General features: G+C 47.1%; 1 protein-coding gene across 11 annotated transcripts in view; it reads left to right on the forward strand.

Annotated features, from left to right (window-relative positions):
* Nucleotides 1-18641, forward strand: part of LOC115122152 (tensin-1-like) — a 291714-nt gene that overhangs the window by 180471 nt on the left and 92602 nt on the right. For all 11 annotated transcript variants that reach the window (XM_065018953.1, XM_065018954.1, XM_065018959.1 and 8 more), the window contains one exon: nt 15880-15927. In XM_065018953.1, the coding sequence (XP_064875025.1) occupies nt 15880-15927 (48 nt within the window). The remainder of the gene's footprint in view (nt 1-15879; nt 15928-18641) is intronic.

Genomic DNA, 18641 nt, shown 5'->3' on the forward strand with positions numbered 1-18641 from the left:
TCTGAAGTATAGAAGCAGCCAAGTATGCTGTCTCTTAGCACTGTGTTGTACGGAGCTGAATCTTTTAGCACTGTGTTGTACAGAGCTGAATCTCTTAGCACTGTGTTGTACGGAGCTGAATCTCTCTTAGCACTGTGTTGTACGGAGCTAAATCTCTTAGTACTGTGTTGTATGGAGCTGAATCTCTCTTAGCACTGTGTTGTACAGAGCTGAATCTCTCTTAGCACTGTGTTGTATGGAGCTGAGTCTCAGCACTGTGTTGTATGGAGCTGAATCTATCTTAGCACTGTGTTGTATGGAGCTGAATATCTCTTAGCACTGTGTTGTACGGAGCTGAATCCCTCTTAGCACTGTGAGGTACGGAGCTGAATCCCTCTTAGCACTGTGTTGTACAGAGCTGAATCTCTCTTAGCACTGTGTTGTATGCAGCTGAATCTCTCTTAACACTGTGTTGTATGGAGCTGAATCTCTCTTAGTACTGTGTTGTATGGAGCTGAATATCTCTTAGCACTGTGTTGTACGGAGCTGAATCCCTCTTAGCACTGTGTTGTACGGAGCTGAATCCCTCTTAGCACTGTGTTGTACAGAGCTGAATCTCTCTTAGTACTGTGTTGTACAGAGCTGAATCTCTCTTAGCACTGTGTTGTATGGAGCTGAGTCTCAGCACTGTGTTGTATGGAGCTGAATCTCTCTTAGCACTGTGTTGTATGGAGCTGAATATCTCTTAGCACTGTGTTGTACGGAGCTGAATCCCTCTTAGCACTGTGTTGTACGGAGCTGAATCTCTCTTAGCACTGTGTTGTACGGAGCTGAATCTCTCTTAACACTGTGTTGTACGGAGCTGAATCTCTCTTAGCACTGTGTTGTATGGAGCTGAATCTCTCTTAACACTGTGTTGTACGGAGCTGAATCTCTCTCAGCACTGTGTTGTATGGAGCTGAATCTCTCTTAGCACTGTGTTGTATGGAGCTGAATCTCTCTTAGCACTGTGTTGTATGGAGCTGAATCTCTCTTAGCACTGTGTTGTATGGAGCTGAATCTCTCTTAGTACTATGTTGTATGGAGCTGAATCTCTCTTATCGCTGTGTTGTATGGAGATGAATTGCTCTTAGCACTGTGATGTACGGAGCTGAATCTCTCTTAGTACTGTGTTGTATGGAGCTGAATCTCTCTTAACACTGTGTTGTATGGAGCTGAATCTCTCTTAGTACTGTGTTGTATGGAGCTGAAACTCTCTTAGCACTGTGTTGTACAGAGCTGAATCTCTCTTAGTACTGTGTTGTACAGAGCTGAATCTCTCTTAGCACTGTGTTGTATGGAGCTGAGTCTCAGCACTGTGTTGTATGGAGCTGAATCTCTCTTAGCACTGTGTTGTATGGAGCTGAATATCTCTTAGCACTGTGTTGTACGGAGCTGAATCCCTCTTAGCACTGTGTTGTACGGAGCTGAATCTCTCTTAGCACTGTGTTGTACGGAGCTGAATCTCTCTTAACACTGTGTTGTACGGAGCTGAATCTCTCTTAGCACTGTGTTGTATGGAGCTGAATCTCTCTTAACACTGTGTTGTACGGAGCTGAATCTCTCTCAGCACTGTGTTGTATGGAGCTGAATCTCTCTTAGCACTGTGTTGTATGGAGCTGAATCTCTCTTAGCACTGTGTTGTATGGAGCTGAATCTCTCTTAGCACTGTGTTGTATGGAGCTGAATCTCTCTTAGTACTATGTTGTATGGAGCTGAATCTCTCTTATCGCTGTGTTGTATGGAGATGAATTGCTCTTAGCACTGTGATGTACGGAGCTGAATCTCTCTTAGTACTGTGTTGTATGGAGCTGAATCTCTCTTAACACTGTGTTGTATGGAGCTGAATCTCTCTTAGTACTGTGTTGTATGGAGCTGAAACTCTCTTAGCACTGTGTTGTATGGAACTGAATCGCTCTTAGCACTGTGATGTACGGAGCTGAATCTCTCTTAGTACTGTGTTGTATGGAGCTGAATCTCTCTTAACACTGTGTTGTATGGAGCTGAATCTCTCTTAGTACTGTGTTGTATGGAGCTGAAACTCTCTTAGCACTGTGCTGTATGGAGCTGAATCTCTCTTAACACTGTGTTGTATGGAGCTGAATCTCTCTTAGTACTGTGTTGTATGGAGCTGAGTCTCAGCACTGTGTTGTATGGAGCTGAATCTCTCTTAGCACTGTGTTGTATGGAGCTGAATATCTCTTAGCACTGTGTTGTACGGAGCTGAATCCCTCTTAGCACTGTGTTGTACGGAGCTGAATCTCTCTTAGCACTGTGTTGTACGGAGCTGAATCTCTCTTAACACTGTGTTGTACGGAGCTGAATTTCTCTCAGCACTGTGTTGTATGGAGCTGAATCTCTCTTAACACTGTGTTGTACGGAGCTGAATCTCTCTCAGCACTGTGTTGTATGGAGCTGAATCTCTCTTAGCACTGTGTTGTATGGAGCTGAATCTCTCTTAGCACTGTGTTGTATGGAGCTGAATCTCTCTTAGCACTGTGTTGTATGGAGCTGAATCTCTCTTAGTACTGTGTTGTATGGAGCTGAATCTCTCTTAGCGCTGTGTTGTATGGAGATGAATTGCTCTTAGCACTGTGATGTACGGAGCTGAATCTCTCTTAGTACTGTGTTGTATGGAGCTGAATATCTCTTAGCACTGTGTTGTACGGAGCTGAATCCCTCTTAGCACTGTGTTGTACGGAGCTGAATCCCTCTTAGCACTGTGTTGTACAGAGCTGAATCTCTCTTAGCACTGTGTTGTATGCAGCTGAATCTCTCTTAACACTGTGTTGTATGGAGCTGAATCTCTCTTAGCACTGTGTTGTACAGAGCTGAATCTCTCTTAGCACTGTGTTGTATGGAGCTGAGTCTCAGCACTGTGTTGTATGGAGCTGAATCTCTCTTAGCACTGTGTTGTATGGAGCTGAATATCTCTTAGCACTGTGTTGTACGGAGCTGAATCCCTCTTAGCACTGTGTTGTACGGAGCTGAATCCCTCTTAGCACTGTGTTGTACAGAGCTGAATCTCTCTTAGTACTGTGTTGTACAGAGCTGAATCTCTCTTAGCACTGTGTTGTATGGAGCTGAGTCTCAGCACTGTGTTGTATGGAGCTGAATCTCTCTTAGCACTGTGTTGTATGGAGCTGAATCTCTCTTAGCACTGTGTTGTATGGAGCTGAATCTCTCTTAGTACTGTGTTGTATGGAGCTGAATCTCTCTTAGCGCTGTGTTGTATGGAGATGAATTGCTCTTAGCACTGTGATGTACGGAGCTGAATCTCTCTTAGTACTGTGTTGTATGGAGCTGAATCTCTCTTAACACTGTGTTGTATGGAGCTGAATCTCTCTTAGTACTGTGTTGTATGGAGCTGAAACTCTCTTAGCACTGTGTTGTATGGAGCTGAATCTCTCTTAGTACTGTGTTGTATGGAGCTGAATCTCTCTTAGCGCTGTGTTGTATGGAGATGAATCGCTCTTAGCACTGTGATGTACGGAGCTGAATCTCTCTTAGTACTGTGTTGTATGGAGCTGAATCTCTCTTAACACTGTGTTGTATGGAGCTGAATCTCTCTTAGTACTGTGTTGTATTGGGATGAATCGCTCTTAGCACTGTGATGTACGGAGCTGAATCTCTCTTAGTACTGTGTTGTATGGAGCTGAATCTCTCTTAACACTGTGTTGTATGGAGCTGAATCTCTCTTAGTACTGTGCTGTATGGAGCTGAATCTCTCTTAGCACTGTGTTGTATGGAGCTGAATCTCTCTTAGCACTGTGTTGTAATGGAGCTGAAACTCTCTTAGCACTGTGCTGTATGGAGCTGAAAGCTAAATGTTTTCTTGGCGTACAGTACGCTGGAAGGCTGCTTGTTCCAACCTGTTGTAAGCCCACGCGTCTGGGTGGTGGGAATTTATACATTCCTTCACTTTTTTTCATAGCAATCAGAATCCAAGCTTGGTTTTGCACAGGGAAAATGGATTTGAGTCAGGCAGTATACTGCCAGCTTGTCTACCCTATATTATACACCCAGATAGTTGGAGTTGTGTTCTTTGGGAGAGGAAGCCACTTGTGATTCAGCCAGATCTCTGCTAGGAGTGTGGATATACTGTGCTGTGGAAAGACTCCCCACGAGCAATGCTTTGCTCCACTAAACCCCATATGAGACACTTTTTCTGGGGTGGGATTGAGAGAAATGCAGGCTGGTTGGCTAGCTGTCTGGGGGTCTGGTTCTGCCTCAGTTCCTTCTAAGACCTCCTCGTGACTGGACAGATGAACCCCTCGCTGGACTCTCTCACCCTCTCCTCTACAATAGAGAACTTGTGGTACTTGTGTACAAGGCATGGCATATTTGTTATGGTCAACTCAGACACACCTCCCTCCCTTCCCCTCTCCTTTGCTGCTTCTGGCTCCCATGCCAGGGGTATGTGTCCGTTCTTCCCTTGGCCCAACGCCATGTATGGGCCCCCCCCCCCCTTTCCCTCTCCCTCTCCCTTTCCCCCTCTCTCTCTCTCTCTCTCTCTCTCTCTCTCTCTCTCACTCTCTCTCTCTCTCTCCCTCACCAGCACAGAGCCAGAGTGACTCAACAAAACAATGTTATTTTACAGGCTTTGGACCTTAAAACAGAGAGAGAAAAACCACTAAGATGGCTGTAAAACAGACACGTCTGGCATGGCTTTGAAAAGTGTGCAGGCGGGTATCTGGGAGGCTGCAGTACTTTTGTCTTCCTTCCAGTCTGAGTGGGTCCTAAGCCCGGTATATCCACATTAGTCCAGTCTGAGTGGGTCCTAAGCCCGGTATATTCACATTAGTCCAGTCTGAGTGGGTCCTAAGCCCGGTATATCCACATTAGTCCAGTCTGAGTGGGTCCTAAGCCCGGTATATCCACATTAGTCCAGTCTGAGTGGGTCCTAAGCCCAGTAGATCCATATTAGTCCAGTCTGGGACTCTGATTCCACCTGCCATATATGGATGTATCTGCTTGGGTATTGTTCACTAGGTTCCATAGCGATGTCGTAAGAATGCGCTATGAGGCTAAATTGAGGAGATGACGCAGATTAGCTTTGAGTTGGTGTGAATGTTTTTTTGGTTTTATCTGTTTGTCTCTCGAGCTGTCAGGCTGTTTTTGTCTGTATGTCTGTCTGTCTGTCTGTCTGTCTGTCTGTCTGTCTGTCTGTCTGTCTGTCTGTCTGTCTGTCTGTTTTTACATTTTTACCACCATATCTGTATGTATGCATGTCTGTCTGTACAGTATGTCTGTCTCTTTATCTATTTTGGTCCTTTCTTCTCTCTCTTCATCTCTCAGTCTGTCTTTTTTAATATGCCTGTCCATCTCTGATAAAACCTACGCCTGTGCACTTTCCGAGGCCTGACCTTTTAGAGAGGACGCCACATCTCCTTCACTGGGGTGAATGAAGGCCTGAGTACCACAATGCTGAGCCACATCTCCTTCACTGGAATGGCTGAAGGCCTTGGTACCACAGTCCGGAGCCACATCTCCTTCACTGGGATTGCTGAAGGCCTGAGTACCACGGTGTTGAGCCACATCTCCTTCAGAGGGATCGCTGAAGGCCTGAGCACCACATTGCTGAGCCACATCTCCTTCAGTGGGATGGCTGAAGGCCTGGGCACCACGGTTCTGAGCCACATCTCCTTCAGTGGGATGGCTGAAGGCCTGGGTACCACAGTGCTGAGCCACATCTCCTTCACTGGGGTGGCTGAAGGCCTGAGTACCACAATGCTGAGCCACATCTCCTTCACTGGGATGGCTGAAGGCCTGAGTACCACATTGCTGAGCCACATCTCCTTCTGTGGTATGGCTGAAGGCCTGAGTACCACAGTGCTGAGCCACATCTCCTTCACTGGGATGGCTGAACACCTGAGCACCATGGTTCTGAGCCACATCTCCTTCACTGGGATGGCTGAAGGCCTGATTACCACAGTGCTGAGCCACATCTCCTTCAATTGGATGGCTTAAGGCCTGATTACCACAGTGCTGATTCACATCTCCTTCACTGGGATGGCTGGAGGCCTGGGTACCACAGTGCTGATTCACATCTCCTTCACTGGGATGGCTGGAGGCCTGGGTACCACAGTGCTGAGCCACATCTCCTTCAATTGGAATGCTTAAGGCCTGATTACCACAGTGCTGAGCCACATCTCCTTCAATTGGATGGCTTAAGGCCTGATTATCACAGTGCTGATTCACATCTCCTTCACCGGGATGGCTGGAGGCCTGGGTACCACAGTGCTGAGCCACATCTCCTTCACTGGAATGGCTGAAGGCCTGAGTACCACAGTGCTGAGCCACATCTCCTTCACTAGGATGGCTGAAGTCCTGAGTACCACATTGCTGAGCCACATCTCTTTCAGTGGGATGGCTGAAGGCCTGAGCACCACAGTGCTGAGCCACATCACCTTCTGTGGTATGGCTGAAGGCCTGAGTACCACAGTGCTGAGCCACATCTCCTTCACTGGGATGACTGAAGACCTGAGCACCATGGTTCTGAGCCACATCTCCTTCACTGGGATGGCTGAAGGCCTGGGTACCATGGTGCTGAGCCACATCTCCTTCACTGGGATGGCTGAAGGCCTGGGTACCACAGTGCTGAGCCACATTTCCTTCACTGGGATGGCTGAAGGCCTGAGCACCATGGTTCTAAGCCATATCTCCTTCACTGGGATGACTGAAGGCCTGAGTACCATGGTGCTGAGCCACATCTCCTTCACTGGGATGACTGAATGCCTGAGTACCACATTGCTGAGCCTCATCTCCTTCAGTGGGATGGCTGAAGGCCTGAGTACCATCGTGCCGAGTCACATCTCCTTCACTGGGATGGCTTAAGGCCTGAGTTCCACAGTGCTGAGCCACATCTCCTTCACTGGGTTGACTGAAGGCCTTAGCACCATGGTGGTGAGCCACATCTCCTTCACTGGGATGGCTGAAGGCCTGAGCACCACGGTGCTGAGCCACATCTCCTTCAGTGGGTTGGCTGAAGGCCTGAGTACCACAGTTCTGAGCCACATCTCCTTCACTGGGATGGCTGAAGGCCTGGGTACCGCAGTGCTGAGCCACATCTCCTTTCCTGGGATGACTGAAGGCCCGAGTACCACATTGCTGAGCCACATCTCCTTCAGTGGGATGGCTGAAGGCCTGAGTACCACATTGCTGAGCCACATCTCCTTCACTGGGGTGGCTGAAGACCTGAGCACCATGGTTCTGAGCCACATCTCCTTCACTGGGATGGCTGAAGGCCTGGGTACCATGGTGCTGAGCCACATCTCCTTCACTGGGATGGCTGAAGGCCTGGGTACCACAGTGCTGAGCCACATTTCCTTCACTGGGATGGCTGAAGGCCTGAGCACCATGGTTCTAAGCCATATCTCCTTCACTGGGATGACTGAAGGCCTGAGTACCATGGTGCTGAGCCACATCTCCTTCACTGGGATGACTGAATGCCTGAGTACCACATTGCTGAGCCTCATCTCCTTCAGTGGGATGGCTGAAGGCCTGAGTACCATCGTGCCGAGTCACATCTCCTTCACTGGGATGGCTTAAGGCCTGAGTTCCACAGTGCTGAGCCACATCTCCTTCACTGGGTTGACTGAAGGCCTTAGCACCATGGTGGTGAGCCACATCTCCTTCACTGGGATGGCTGAAGGCCTGAGCACCACGGTGCTGAGCCACATCTCCTTCAGTGGGTTGGCTGAAGGCCTGAGTACCACAGTTCTGAGCCACATCTCCTTCACTGGGATGGCTGAAGGCCTGGGTACCGCAGTGCTGAGCCACATCTCCTTTCCTGGGATGACTGAAGGCCCGAGTACCACATTGCTGAGCCACATCTCCTTCAGTGGGATGGCTGAAGGCCTGAGTACCACATTGCTGAGCCACATCTCCTTCACTGGGGTGGCTGAAGGCCTGAGTACCACAATGCTGAGCCACATCTCCTTCACTGGGATGGCTGAAGGCCTGAGCACCATGGTTCTGAGCCACATCTCCTTCAATTGGATGGCTTAAGGCCTGATTACCACAGTGCTGATTCACATCTACTTCACCGGGATGGCTGGAGGCCTGGGTACCACAGTGCTGAGCCACATCTCCTTCACTGGAATGGCTGAAGGCCTGAGTACCACAGTGCTGAGCCACATCTCCTTCACTAGGATGGCTGAAGTCCTGAGTACCACATTGCTGAGCCACATCTCCTTCAGTGGGATGGCTGAAGGCCTGGGTACCACAGTGCTGAGCCACATCTCCTTCACTGGGGTGGCTGAAGGCCTGAGCCACATCTCCTTCACTGGGATGGCTGAAGGCCTGAGCACCATGGTTCTGAGCCATATCTCCTTCACTGGGATGACTGAAGGCCTGAGTACCATGGTGCTGAGTCACATCTCCTTCACTGGGATGACTGAATGCCTGAGTACCACATTGCTGAGCCTCATCTCCTTCAGTGGGATGGCTGAAGGCCTGAGTACCATGGTGCCGAGTCACATCTCCTTCACTGGGATGGTAAGGCCTGAGCCACAGTGCTGAGCCACATCTCCTTCACTGGGATGACTGAAGGCCTTAGCACCATGGTGGTGAGCCACATCTCCTTCACTGGGATGGCTGAAGGCCTGAGCACCACGGTGCTGAGCCACATCTCCTTCACTGGGATGACTGAAGGCCTGAGTACCACATTGCTGAGCCACATCTCCTTCAGTGGGATGGCTGAAGGCCTGAGTACCACAGTGCTGAGCCACATCTCCTTCACTGGGATGGCTGAAGGCCTGGGTACCGCAGTGCTGAGCCACATCTCCTTCACTGGGATGGCTGTAGGCCTGAGCACCACAGTGCTGAGCCACATCTCCTTCACTAGGATGGCTGAAGGCCTGGGTACCACAGTGCTGAGCCACATCTCCTTCACTGGGATGGCTGGAGGCCTGAGTACCACAGTGCTGAGCCACATCTCCTTCACTGGAATGGCTGAAGGCCTGAGTACCACAGTGCTGAGCCACATCTCCTTCACTGGGATGGCTGAAGGACCGAGTACCACATTGCTGAGCCACATCTCTTTCAGTGGGATGGCTGAAGGCCTGAGCACCACGGTGCTGAGCCACATCTCCTTCACTGGGATGGCTGAAGGCCTGAGTTCCACAGTGCTGAGCCACATCTCCTTCACTGGGATGACTGAAGGCCTGAGTACCACAGTGCTGAGCCACATCTCCTTCTGTGGTATGGCTGAAGGCCTGAGTACCACAGTGCTGAGCCACATCTCCTTCACTGGGATGGCTGAAGGCCTGAGTTCCACAGTGCTGAGCCACATCTCCTTCACTGGGATGACTGAAGGCCTGAGTACCACATTGCTGAGCGTCATCTCCTTCAGTTGGATGGCTGAAAGCCTGAGTACCAGGGTGCTGAGCCACATCTCCTTCACTGGGATGACTAAATGCCTGAGTACCACATTGCTGAGCCACATCTCCTTCACTGGGATGACTGAATGCCTGTGTACCACATTGATGAGCCTCATCTCCTTCAGTGGGATGGCTGAAGGCCTGAGTACCATGGTGCTGAGTCACATCTCGTTCAGTGGGATGGCTTAAGGCCTGAGTTCCACAGTGCTGAGCCACATCTCCTTCACTGGGATGACTGAAGGCCTTAGCACCATGGTGGTGAGCTACATCTCCTTCACTGGGATGGCTGAAGGCCTGAGCACCACGGTGCTGAGCCACATCTTCTTCACTGGGATGGCTGAAGGCCTGAGTACCATGGTGCTGAGCCACATCTCCTTCCGTGGGATGGCTTAAGGCCTGAGTTCCACAGTGCTGAGCCACATCTCCTTCACTGGGATGACTGAAGGCCTGAGTACCACATTGCTGAGCCACATCTCCTTCACTGGGATGACTGAAGGCCTGAGTACCACATTGCTGAGCCACATCTCCTTCAGTGGGATGGCTGAAGGCCCGAGTACCACATTGCTGAGCCACATCTCTTTCAGTGGGATGGCTGAAGGCCTGAGCACCACGGTGCTGAGCCACATCTCCTTCACTGGGATGGCTGAAGGCCTGAGTTCCACAGTGCTGAGCCACATCTCCTTCACTGGGATGACTGAAGGCCTGAGTACCACATTGCTGAGCGTCATCTCCTTCAGTTGGATGGCTGAAAGCCTGAGTACCAGGGTACTGAGCCACATCTCCTTCACTGGGATGACTGAAGGCCTGAGTACCACATTGCTGAGCCACATTTCCTTCAGTGGGATGGTTGAAGGCCTGTGCACCACGGTGCTGAGCCACATCTCCTTCACTAGGATGGCTGTAGGCCTGAGCACCACAGTGCTGAGCCACATCTCCTTCACTAGGATGGCTGAAGGCCCGGGTACCACAGTGCTGAGCCGCATCTCCTTCAGTGGGATGGCTGAAGGCCTGAGTACCACAGTGTTGAGCCACATCTCCTTCAGTGGGATGGCTGAAGGCCTGAGTACCACAGTGCTGAGCCACATCTCCTTCAGTGGGATGGCTGAGTACCACGGTGCTGAGTGGTGCTGAGAACTGTTTGCTGTCAGCTGTGAATAAAGGAAGAAGGCTCCTCCGACTGATAGGCCGGGGGCCACAGGGGCCCCTACAGTGATATATCTGTGTCAGTCTCAGCTCCAGTTAGTAGGTATAGAGGGTTTAACCAGCACACATTAACTGACTCTGTGATGGGGCCCTGGGTGCCCGACCCTAGTTTCATACATTTTAGAGACACAAGCACACACACACACACACACACACACACACACACACACACACACACACACACACACACACACACACACACACCACACACACACATTAACGCACACACTCATATTAACGCACACACACACAAACTCTTCTGAGTTTCTCTGTCTGTCTCTCATGTACGCCCCTCCCATCCAGGCCCATAGTAGTTACAGTGTAATATGTGGATTCACTGGGCTCTGCTAGGATGGATCAATCTGGACTTAGTCAAACAAATGTCAGCCCACCAGAGTTTGTTATGCACTCTCCCTGTTGCTATAGCAACCAAGAAATCCTCCAAAAAGTCACCCGTTGCTGTGAGTTTTTCCTAGGGGTGCTGATGATCTTCTGTAACCGTTTAGGCAATAACATCCAGACAGCACACCTATATATACGTTGAGGGAACGTCAGCTTATCATCAGAACAATGATTCTATTGCCAATCATTAACACGGCATCCTTTGGTGACAGTTTCATGATGACAGAAGTAACGATGAGAAAAAACGAATGCCTTGTCACTTAAACTTGATTCGTACAGTATGTTCTAACGTCAGTCATCGTTCCTCTAAATCATGTGATCTAGCCTCCCTCTGTCTCCTCAGATCATTATTATACACAGCAGATGGTTGGTCTGGGTGTGCACTAAAATTTGTTCTTTGAAAGTTTCCAGGACATTCGTTTGGTTGCGTCAATTTTTCTCATAACACAGAAACTGTCCAGTTGTGTTGATGATTTGTAGAAAACATTTGCCTGATGTTGCAAGAACGTTCCCAGAACATTGTTCTCACATTTTGTGGCAGCAGTGTGTTCTAAATACATTACTGGTACATGTTGTTACATTACCTGGAAACCTAATGACAACGTTTGTGGAACGTTCTATGGTGGTTGTTACAGATGTTGGGCACAACATTTTTGTGAATGTTAGAACATTTCAAGGAAATTTAATTTAAAACTTTTTCTGAATGTTTTTGAGTGTTTTTGGGATGTTATTATCCTAATGTTAGATAATACCCGAACTTAAACTTAATGGGAATCTTAGCTAATGTTCTGGGAATATTTCTGGTTTGCTAGGTTGACTGTGTGCTTCTTCTCCCACTGCTCTGTCTCCCAGTGTGTTGATAGGCTAGATTAGCCATATAGCTCCACAGGGTTTAACATACAGACCCTGTAGAGTTAGACAGGGTTTAACACACAGAGCCTGTAGAGTTAGACAGGGCTTAACAAACAGAGCTTGTAGAGTTAGACAGAGCTTAACAAACAGAGCTTGTAGAGTTAGACAGAGCTTAACAAACAGAGCTTGTAGAGTTAGACAGAGCTTAACAAAGAGAGCTTGTAGAGTTAGACAGAGCTTAACACACAGGGCCTCTAGAGTTAGACAGGGCTTAACAAACAGAGCTTGTAGAGTTAGACAGAGCTTAACACACAGAGCTTGTAGAGTTAGACAGAGCTTAACAAACAGAGCTTGTAGAGTTAGACAGAGCTTAACACACAGAGCTTGTAGAGTTAGACAGAGCTTAACACACAGAGCACATTGGATGGGTTACAGCCTCCCACGTTTTTCTCTTGTATTCTTCTCTCGTTTTCTCTTATATTCCCTTTCTCTGTTTCTCCCTGTCACTCACTCTCTCATTCATGCCTGTGTGTATGTAGTTAGGGTTAGTCAGTAAAGGTCAACACAGGTAAATGTTGGGCTTGGCTATGATTTAAGGGGAAAATTCACTAAAAAACTATCTTTTGGTATTTTTTGTCATTAGTCCACTGTTGATACAGTCCCAAAATGTTTTGCATGTCAGCAGTCAAGTTGTCAAGATATTGGACTGAATATAAAAGACATCATCATGATGACGTGGCTGCTCAACAGTGGACCAGTGGACCAAAGATCGGTTTTTGATTTTCACTTTAACCATACAGCCATAATCAGTAGTGAGGTGAAACGTAACAACACAACACAACACAGACTGGAGCTTGTAATTAGTCTGTCAATTAGGCATCAGTCTCTCAATAACAAACTGATTACCAGGGCTTCCTTCCTCTGTGTGTCTGCTGTCCACTGATACTGTCATCTCACTGCTCACAAACATCCGCTGACAGTCACACAAACACACACGTATAAGCACACACACACACACACACACACACACACACACACACACACACGCACGCATAAGCAAGCATGCACACACACACGTATAAACACGCACACACACATGTAAGCAAGCAAGCATGCACACAGACGCACGCGCACACACAATCACAGCCCATCATTGATGTTGCTGTTCGCCTGGAAAACATCCTGTTGACATGACTGAAAAAGAACATTCTAGATTTTGGGAAGAAACAGGGAAGCAGAGAGTGAAAGCTTTTTGCCTGGACCATGCCTGTGATATCTAACTAACTCAGTAGTGATTCTATGAAGATACATAACTGAGTTGTGTGACAGCAGGACTTGCAGTGTTACCTGAGAGCAGTGCGATTGTCACGCCCTGACCTTAGAGATCCTTATTATTCTCTATGTTTGGTTAGGTCAGGGTGTGACTCGGGTGGGAAAGTCTATGTTTTCTATTTCTTTGTTTTTGCCGCGTGTGGTTCCCGATCAGAGGCAGCTGTTTATCATTGTCTCTGATTGGGGATCATGTATCAGTTGTCATTTTACTTTTGGGTTTTGTGGGGTCTTGTTTTCTGTTTAGTGTCTGTTACCTGACAGAACTGTACGCTTTCGTTTTCGCCTTTTGTTATTTTGTTTGAGTGTTGTTTGATAATAGAAATCTAGAACACTTTCCACGCTGCGCTTTGGTCCACTCCTTTCGACGAGAGCCGTTACAGCGATATGAAGTCTCTATCATGAAGACAATCGCTAATTCAATATTGATTATGCTGACTCACTATTAAACCAAATTGTATTTGTCACATGCGCCGAATACCTTACAGTGAAATGCTTACTTACGAGCCCTTAACCAACAATGCCGTTTTAAGCTAAATAAGCGTTATAGAAAGTATTTACTCAAATAAACTGAAGTAAACAATGCAAAAATAGATCCTAACTGAGTTACGTGACATCACAATCTATTTGAGGACACACCGATAATAACGACATGATCAATCTCTCTTGAATAATCCATGTTCTTCCCCTGATCGCCCCCATGATCTCTATTTTACACTTGATTTCCCCTTTCAAAAAAATGTATCAACCTCTAAAAACATTCATGATATTCCACATAATAATTCGCATGTCCTGTTGCTACAGGATTATTTTCCTGCTGTTGCAAACTGGATCAAATGAAGATCCTACATCTATACTTTCGTTTCTGTTGTTGACAATAACTAAGTGCAGCTACTGAATGTGACCTTTTTCTGATGTCAGGGTGTTATTCATGTGGTCTATTTGTCAGAAGCACAGTAGGTCGTTGCTTAATCCTGCACCAGTAAAAATTCAATAAAATAGGATTTACTGTTCTGTTTCTTCCCTCCTTCATTCTCTCCCTCCCTCCCTCCCTCTCTTTGTATGTTCTGTTTATTCTCCTGCGTGTGATGGTGTGTGATGGTGTGTGATGTGTTTTGGTTCTGCAGTGAAGACCACTAATCCTATTATTCCAGCCGGAGCTTCATTAGGACCTGAGGCAGATACACTGACTTTGAAACCAATGGCTCTCTCTCTCTCAGCTGTACTCACTGACATTATAACCCCTGACTGCACTGTGTGTGTGTGTGTGTGTGTGTGTGTGTGTGTGTGTGTGTGTGTGTGTGTGTGTGTGTGTGTGTGTGTGTGTGTGTGTGTGTGTGTGTGTGTGCGTGCGTGTGATGCGTGCGTGCGTGTGTGTGGAGGATGGGGGGATATAGTATGGATTAGTGCATGTGTCTCATACAGTGATGGAGTCATTGAGCAATTTAACTAGACTATGAACCAAGGATTTTCCTAACGGTATTATAATGCCTGTACTCAATTACACACATACCATTATGTAGTCAGTACTCAATTATGCACATACCATTATATAGTCAGTACTCAATTACGCACATACCATTATATAGTCAGTACTCAATTACGCACATACCATTATATAGTCAGTACTCAATTACACACATACCATTATATAGTCTGTACTCAATTACACACATAGCATTATATAGTCAGTACTCAATTACACAAATACCATTATATAGTCAGTACTCAATTACACAAATACCATTATATAGTCAGTACTCAATTACGCACATACCATTATATAGTCTGTACTCAGTTACCCACATACCATTATATAGTCAGTACTCAATTACGTACGTACCCATTATATAGTAAACACACTGGCTCCAGGTCATCTATAAGTCTTTGCTAGGTAAAGCCCCGCCTTATCTCAGCTCACTGGTCACCATAGCAATACCCACCCGTAGCAAGCGCTCTCACTGGTCATCCCCAAAGCCAACACTTTCTTTGGCCGCCTTTCCTTCCAGTTCTCTGCTGCTAATTACTGGAACGAATTGCAAAAATCACTGAAGCTGGAGACTTATATCTCCCTCTCTAACTTTAAGCATCAGCTGTCAGAACAGTTTACTGTGCCTGTACACAGCCATTATACAGTCAGTACTCAATTACACACATACTATTTTATGGTCAGCACTCAATTCAGTCTCCTTGATATGGCATTGGTATGCTCCTCCTTGTTCTTACTGTTTGATATCAATGTCATCAGAATTGTGTGCCAGGTTTGATCAAATCTAGACCACATGATAGTCATAGTTGTGTGAGGAAGGGGTGAAGGTAGTTCATCCACCAGACAGTATTTTCCCAACAGTTTACTTGTATTCTTTATTTTTCTTATTCTCTTAGACTATTTCTGTGAGGTCCTGAGTGATTTGGCAAATCTCTCTCTCTCTCTCTCGCTCTCTTTCTCTCTCGCTCTCTTTCTCTCTCTCTCTCTCTCTCTCTCTCTCTCTCTCTCTCTCTCTCTCTCTCTCTCTCTCTCTCTCTCTCTCTCTCTCTCTCTCTCTCTCTCTCTCTCCCTCACTCTCTCTTTCCCTCAACCTCCTGCCCAAAATGCCTGATATATATACATAGATATAGAGATAGATAGATAGATAAATAGAGGATTCTGAGATTCGTGTCCTAACCTGATCCTCTCTCTCTGTCTCTACAGGTCCTCGCAGATGCATGTGTGGCACCTACCGGATCACCTACCAAGCCGGTGTGTACACAGTGTGTGTGTTAGTGTGTGTGTGTGTATCCTAACCTTTATGTTAAACTGACCATAGATCAGTGTCTAAGGTCTAACTTCACCCTACCCCTTTTTGGTACAGACAGACATGGTCTGTCACTGCAGCCTCTCTGCCTGTCTTTGTCTGTCTGTATGTTAGTACCTGTCTGCCTGTCTCTCTCTGTCTGTATGTTAGTACCTGTCTGTCTGTTAGTACCTGTCTGTCTGTATGTTAGTACCTGTCTGCCTGTCTCTCTCTGTCTGTATGTTAGTACCTGTCTGTCTGTCTGTCTGTCTGTCTGTCTGTCTGTCTGTCTGTCTGTCTGTCTGTCTGTCTGTCTGTCTGTCTGTCTGTCTGTCTGTTAGTACCTGTCTGTCTGTATGTTAGTACCTGTCTGCCTGTCTCTCTCTGTCTGTATGTTAGTACCTGTCTGTCTGTCTGTCTGTCTGTCTGTCTGTCTGTCTGTCTGTCTGTCTGTCTGTTAGTACCTGTCTGTCTGTATGTTAGTACCTGTCTGCCTGTCTCTCTCTGTCTGTATGTTAGTACCTGTCTGTCTGTCTGTCTATCTGTCTGTCTGTCTGTCTGTTAGTACCTGTCTGTCTGTATGTTAGTACCTGTCTGCCTGTCTCTCTCTGTCTGTATGTTAGTACCTGTCTGTCTGTCTGTCTGTCTGTCTGTCTGTTAGTACCTGTCTGTCTGTATGTTAGTACCTGTCTGCCTGTCTCTCTCTGTCTGTATGTTAGTGTCTGTCTGTCTGTCTGTCTGTCTGTCTGTCTGTCTGTCTGTCTGTCTGTCTGTCTGTCTGTCTGTCTGTACCTGTCTGCCTGTCTCTCTCTGTCTGTATGTTAGTACCTGTCTGTCTGTCTGTCTGTCTGTCTGTCTGTCTGTCTGTCTGTCTGTCTGTCTGTCTGTCTGTCTGTCTGTCTGTATGTTAGTACCTGTCTGCCTGTCTCTGTCTGTCTGTCTGTCTGTCTGTCTGTTAGTACCTGTCTGACAGGAAAATAGCCATTCCCACGTACTGTAATCATTCAAACTGCTGTATAAAGATGGGCAAGATATTGGGCCTTTTCAATTACTAAAGCTGTGTATGGCCTTTCTAACTTGACTGGCTCCCGCCTTTAACTACATTCAGGGCCAATAGTTCCATAATGATATGCTGTCTTTATGATTAGATCTGTCTATTGGCTAGTGGTTAAGATCACCAGCATTTGACTGGTTGGTTAAGGGGGTATTCTCTAAACAGGGTCACATACAGAGTGGTTGGTTAGGGGGTAATCTCTAAACAGGGTCACATACAGAGTGGTTGGTTAGGGGGTAATCTCTAAACAGGGTCACATACAGAGTGGTTGGTTAGGGGGTAATCTCTAAACAGGGTCACATACAGAGTGGTTGGTTAGGGGGTAATCTCTAAACAGGGTCAAGTACAGAGTGGTTGGTTAGGGGGTAATCTCTAAACAGGGTCACATACAGAGTGGTTGGTTAGGGGGTAATCTCTAAACAGGGTCACATACAGAGTGGTTGGTTAGGGGGTAATCTCTACACAGAGTCACATACAGAGTGGTTGGTTAGGGGGTAATCTCTACACAGAGTCACATACAGAGTGGTTGGTTAGGGGGGTAATCTCTAAACAGGGTCACATACAGAGTGGTTGGTTAGGGGTAATCTCTACACAGAGTCACATACAGAGTGGTTGGTTAGGGGTAATCTCTACACAGAGTCACATACAGAGTGGTTGGTTAGGGGTAATCTCTACACAGAGTCACATACAGAGTGGTTGGTTAGGGGGTAATCTCTACACAGAGTCACATACAGAGTGGTTGGTTAGGGGGTAATCTCTAAACAGAGTCACATACAGAGTGGTTGGTTAGGGGGGTAATCTGTAAACAGGGTCACATACAGAGTGGTTGGTTAGGGGGTAATCTCTACACAGAGTCACATACAGAGTGGTTGGTTAGGGGGATAATCTCTAAACAGGGTCACATACAGAGTGGTTGGTTAGGGGTAATCTCTACACAGGGTCACAGTGGTTGGTTAGGGGTAATCTCTACACAGGGTCACATACAGAGTGGTTGGTTAGGGGGTAATCTCTAAACAGGGTCACAGAGTGGTTGGTTAGGGGTAATACACAGAGTCACATACAGAGTGGTTGGTTAGGGGTAATCTCTAAACAGGGTCACATACAGTGGTTGGTTAGGGGTAATCTCTACACAGGGTCACATACAGAGTGGTTGGTTAGGGGTAATCTCTACACAGGGTCACATACAGAGTGGTTGGTTAGGGGTAATCTCTAAACAGGGTCACATACAGAGTGGTTGGTTAGGGGGTAATCTCTAAACAGGGTCACATACAGAGTGGTTGGTTAGGGGGTAATCTCTACACAGGGTCACATACAGAGTGGTTGGTTAGGGGGTAATCTCTAAACAGGGTCACATACAGAGTGGTTGGTTAGGGGGTAATCTCTAAACAGGGTCACATACAGAGTGGTTGGTTAGGGGGTAATCTCTAAACAGGGTCACATACAGAGTGGTTGGTTAGGGGGTAATCTCTAAACAGGGTCACATACAGAGTGGTTGGTTAGGGGGTAATCTCTAAACAGGGTCACATACATAGTGGTTGGTTAGGGGGTAATCTCTGAACAGGGTTACATACAGAGTGGTTGGTTAGGGGGTAATCTCTACACATGGTCACATACAGAGTGGTTGGT

This window comes from Oncorhynchus nerka, linkage group LG5 (assembly GCF_034236695.1).
Source record: "Oncorhynchus nerka isolate Pitt River linkage group LG5, Oner_Uvic_2.0, whole genome shotgun sequence".
NCBI lineage: Eukaryota > Metazoa > Chordata > Actinopteri > Salmoniformes > Salmonidae > Oncorhynchus > Oncorhynchus nerka.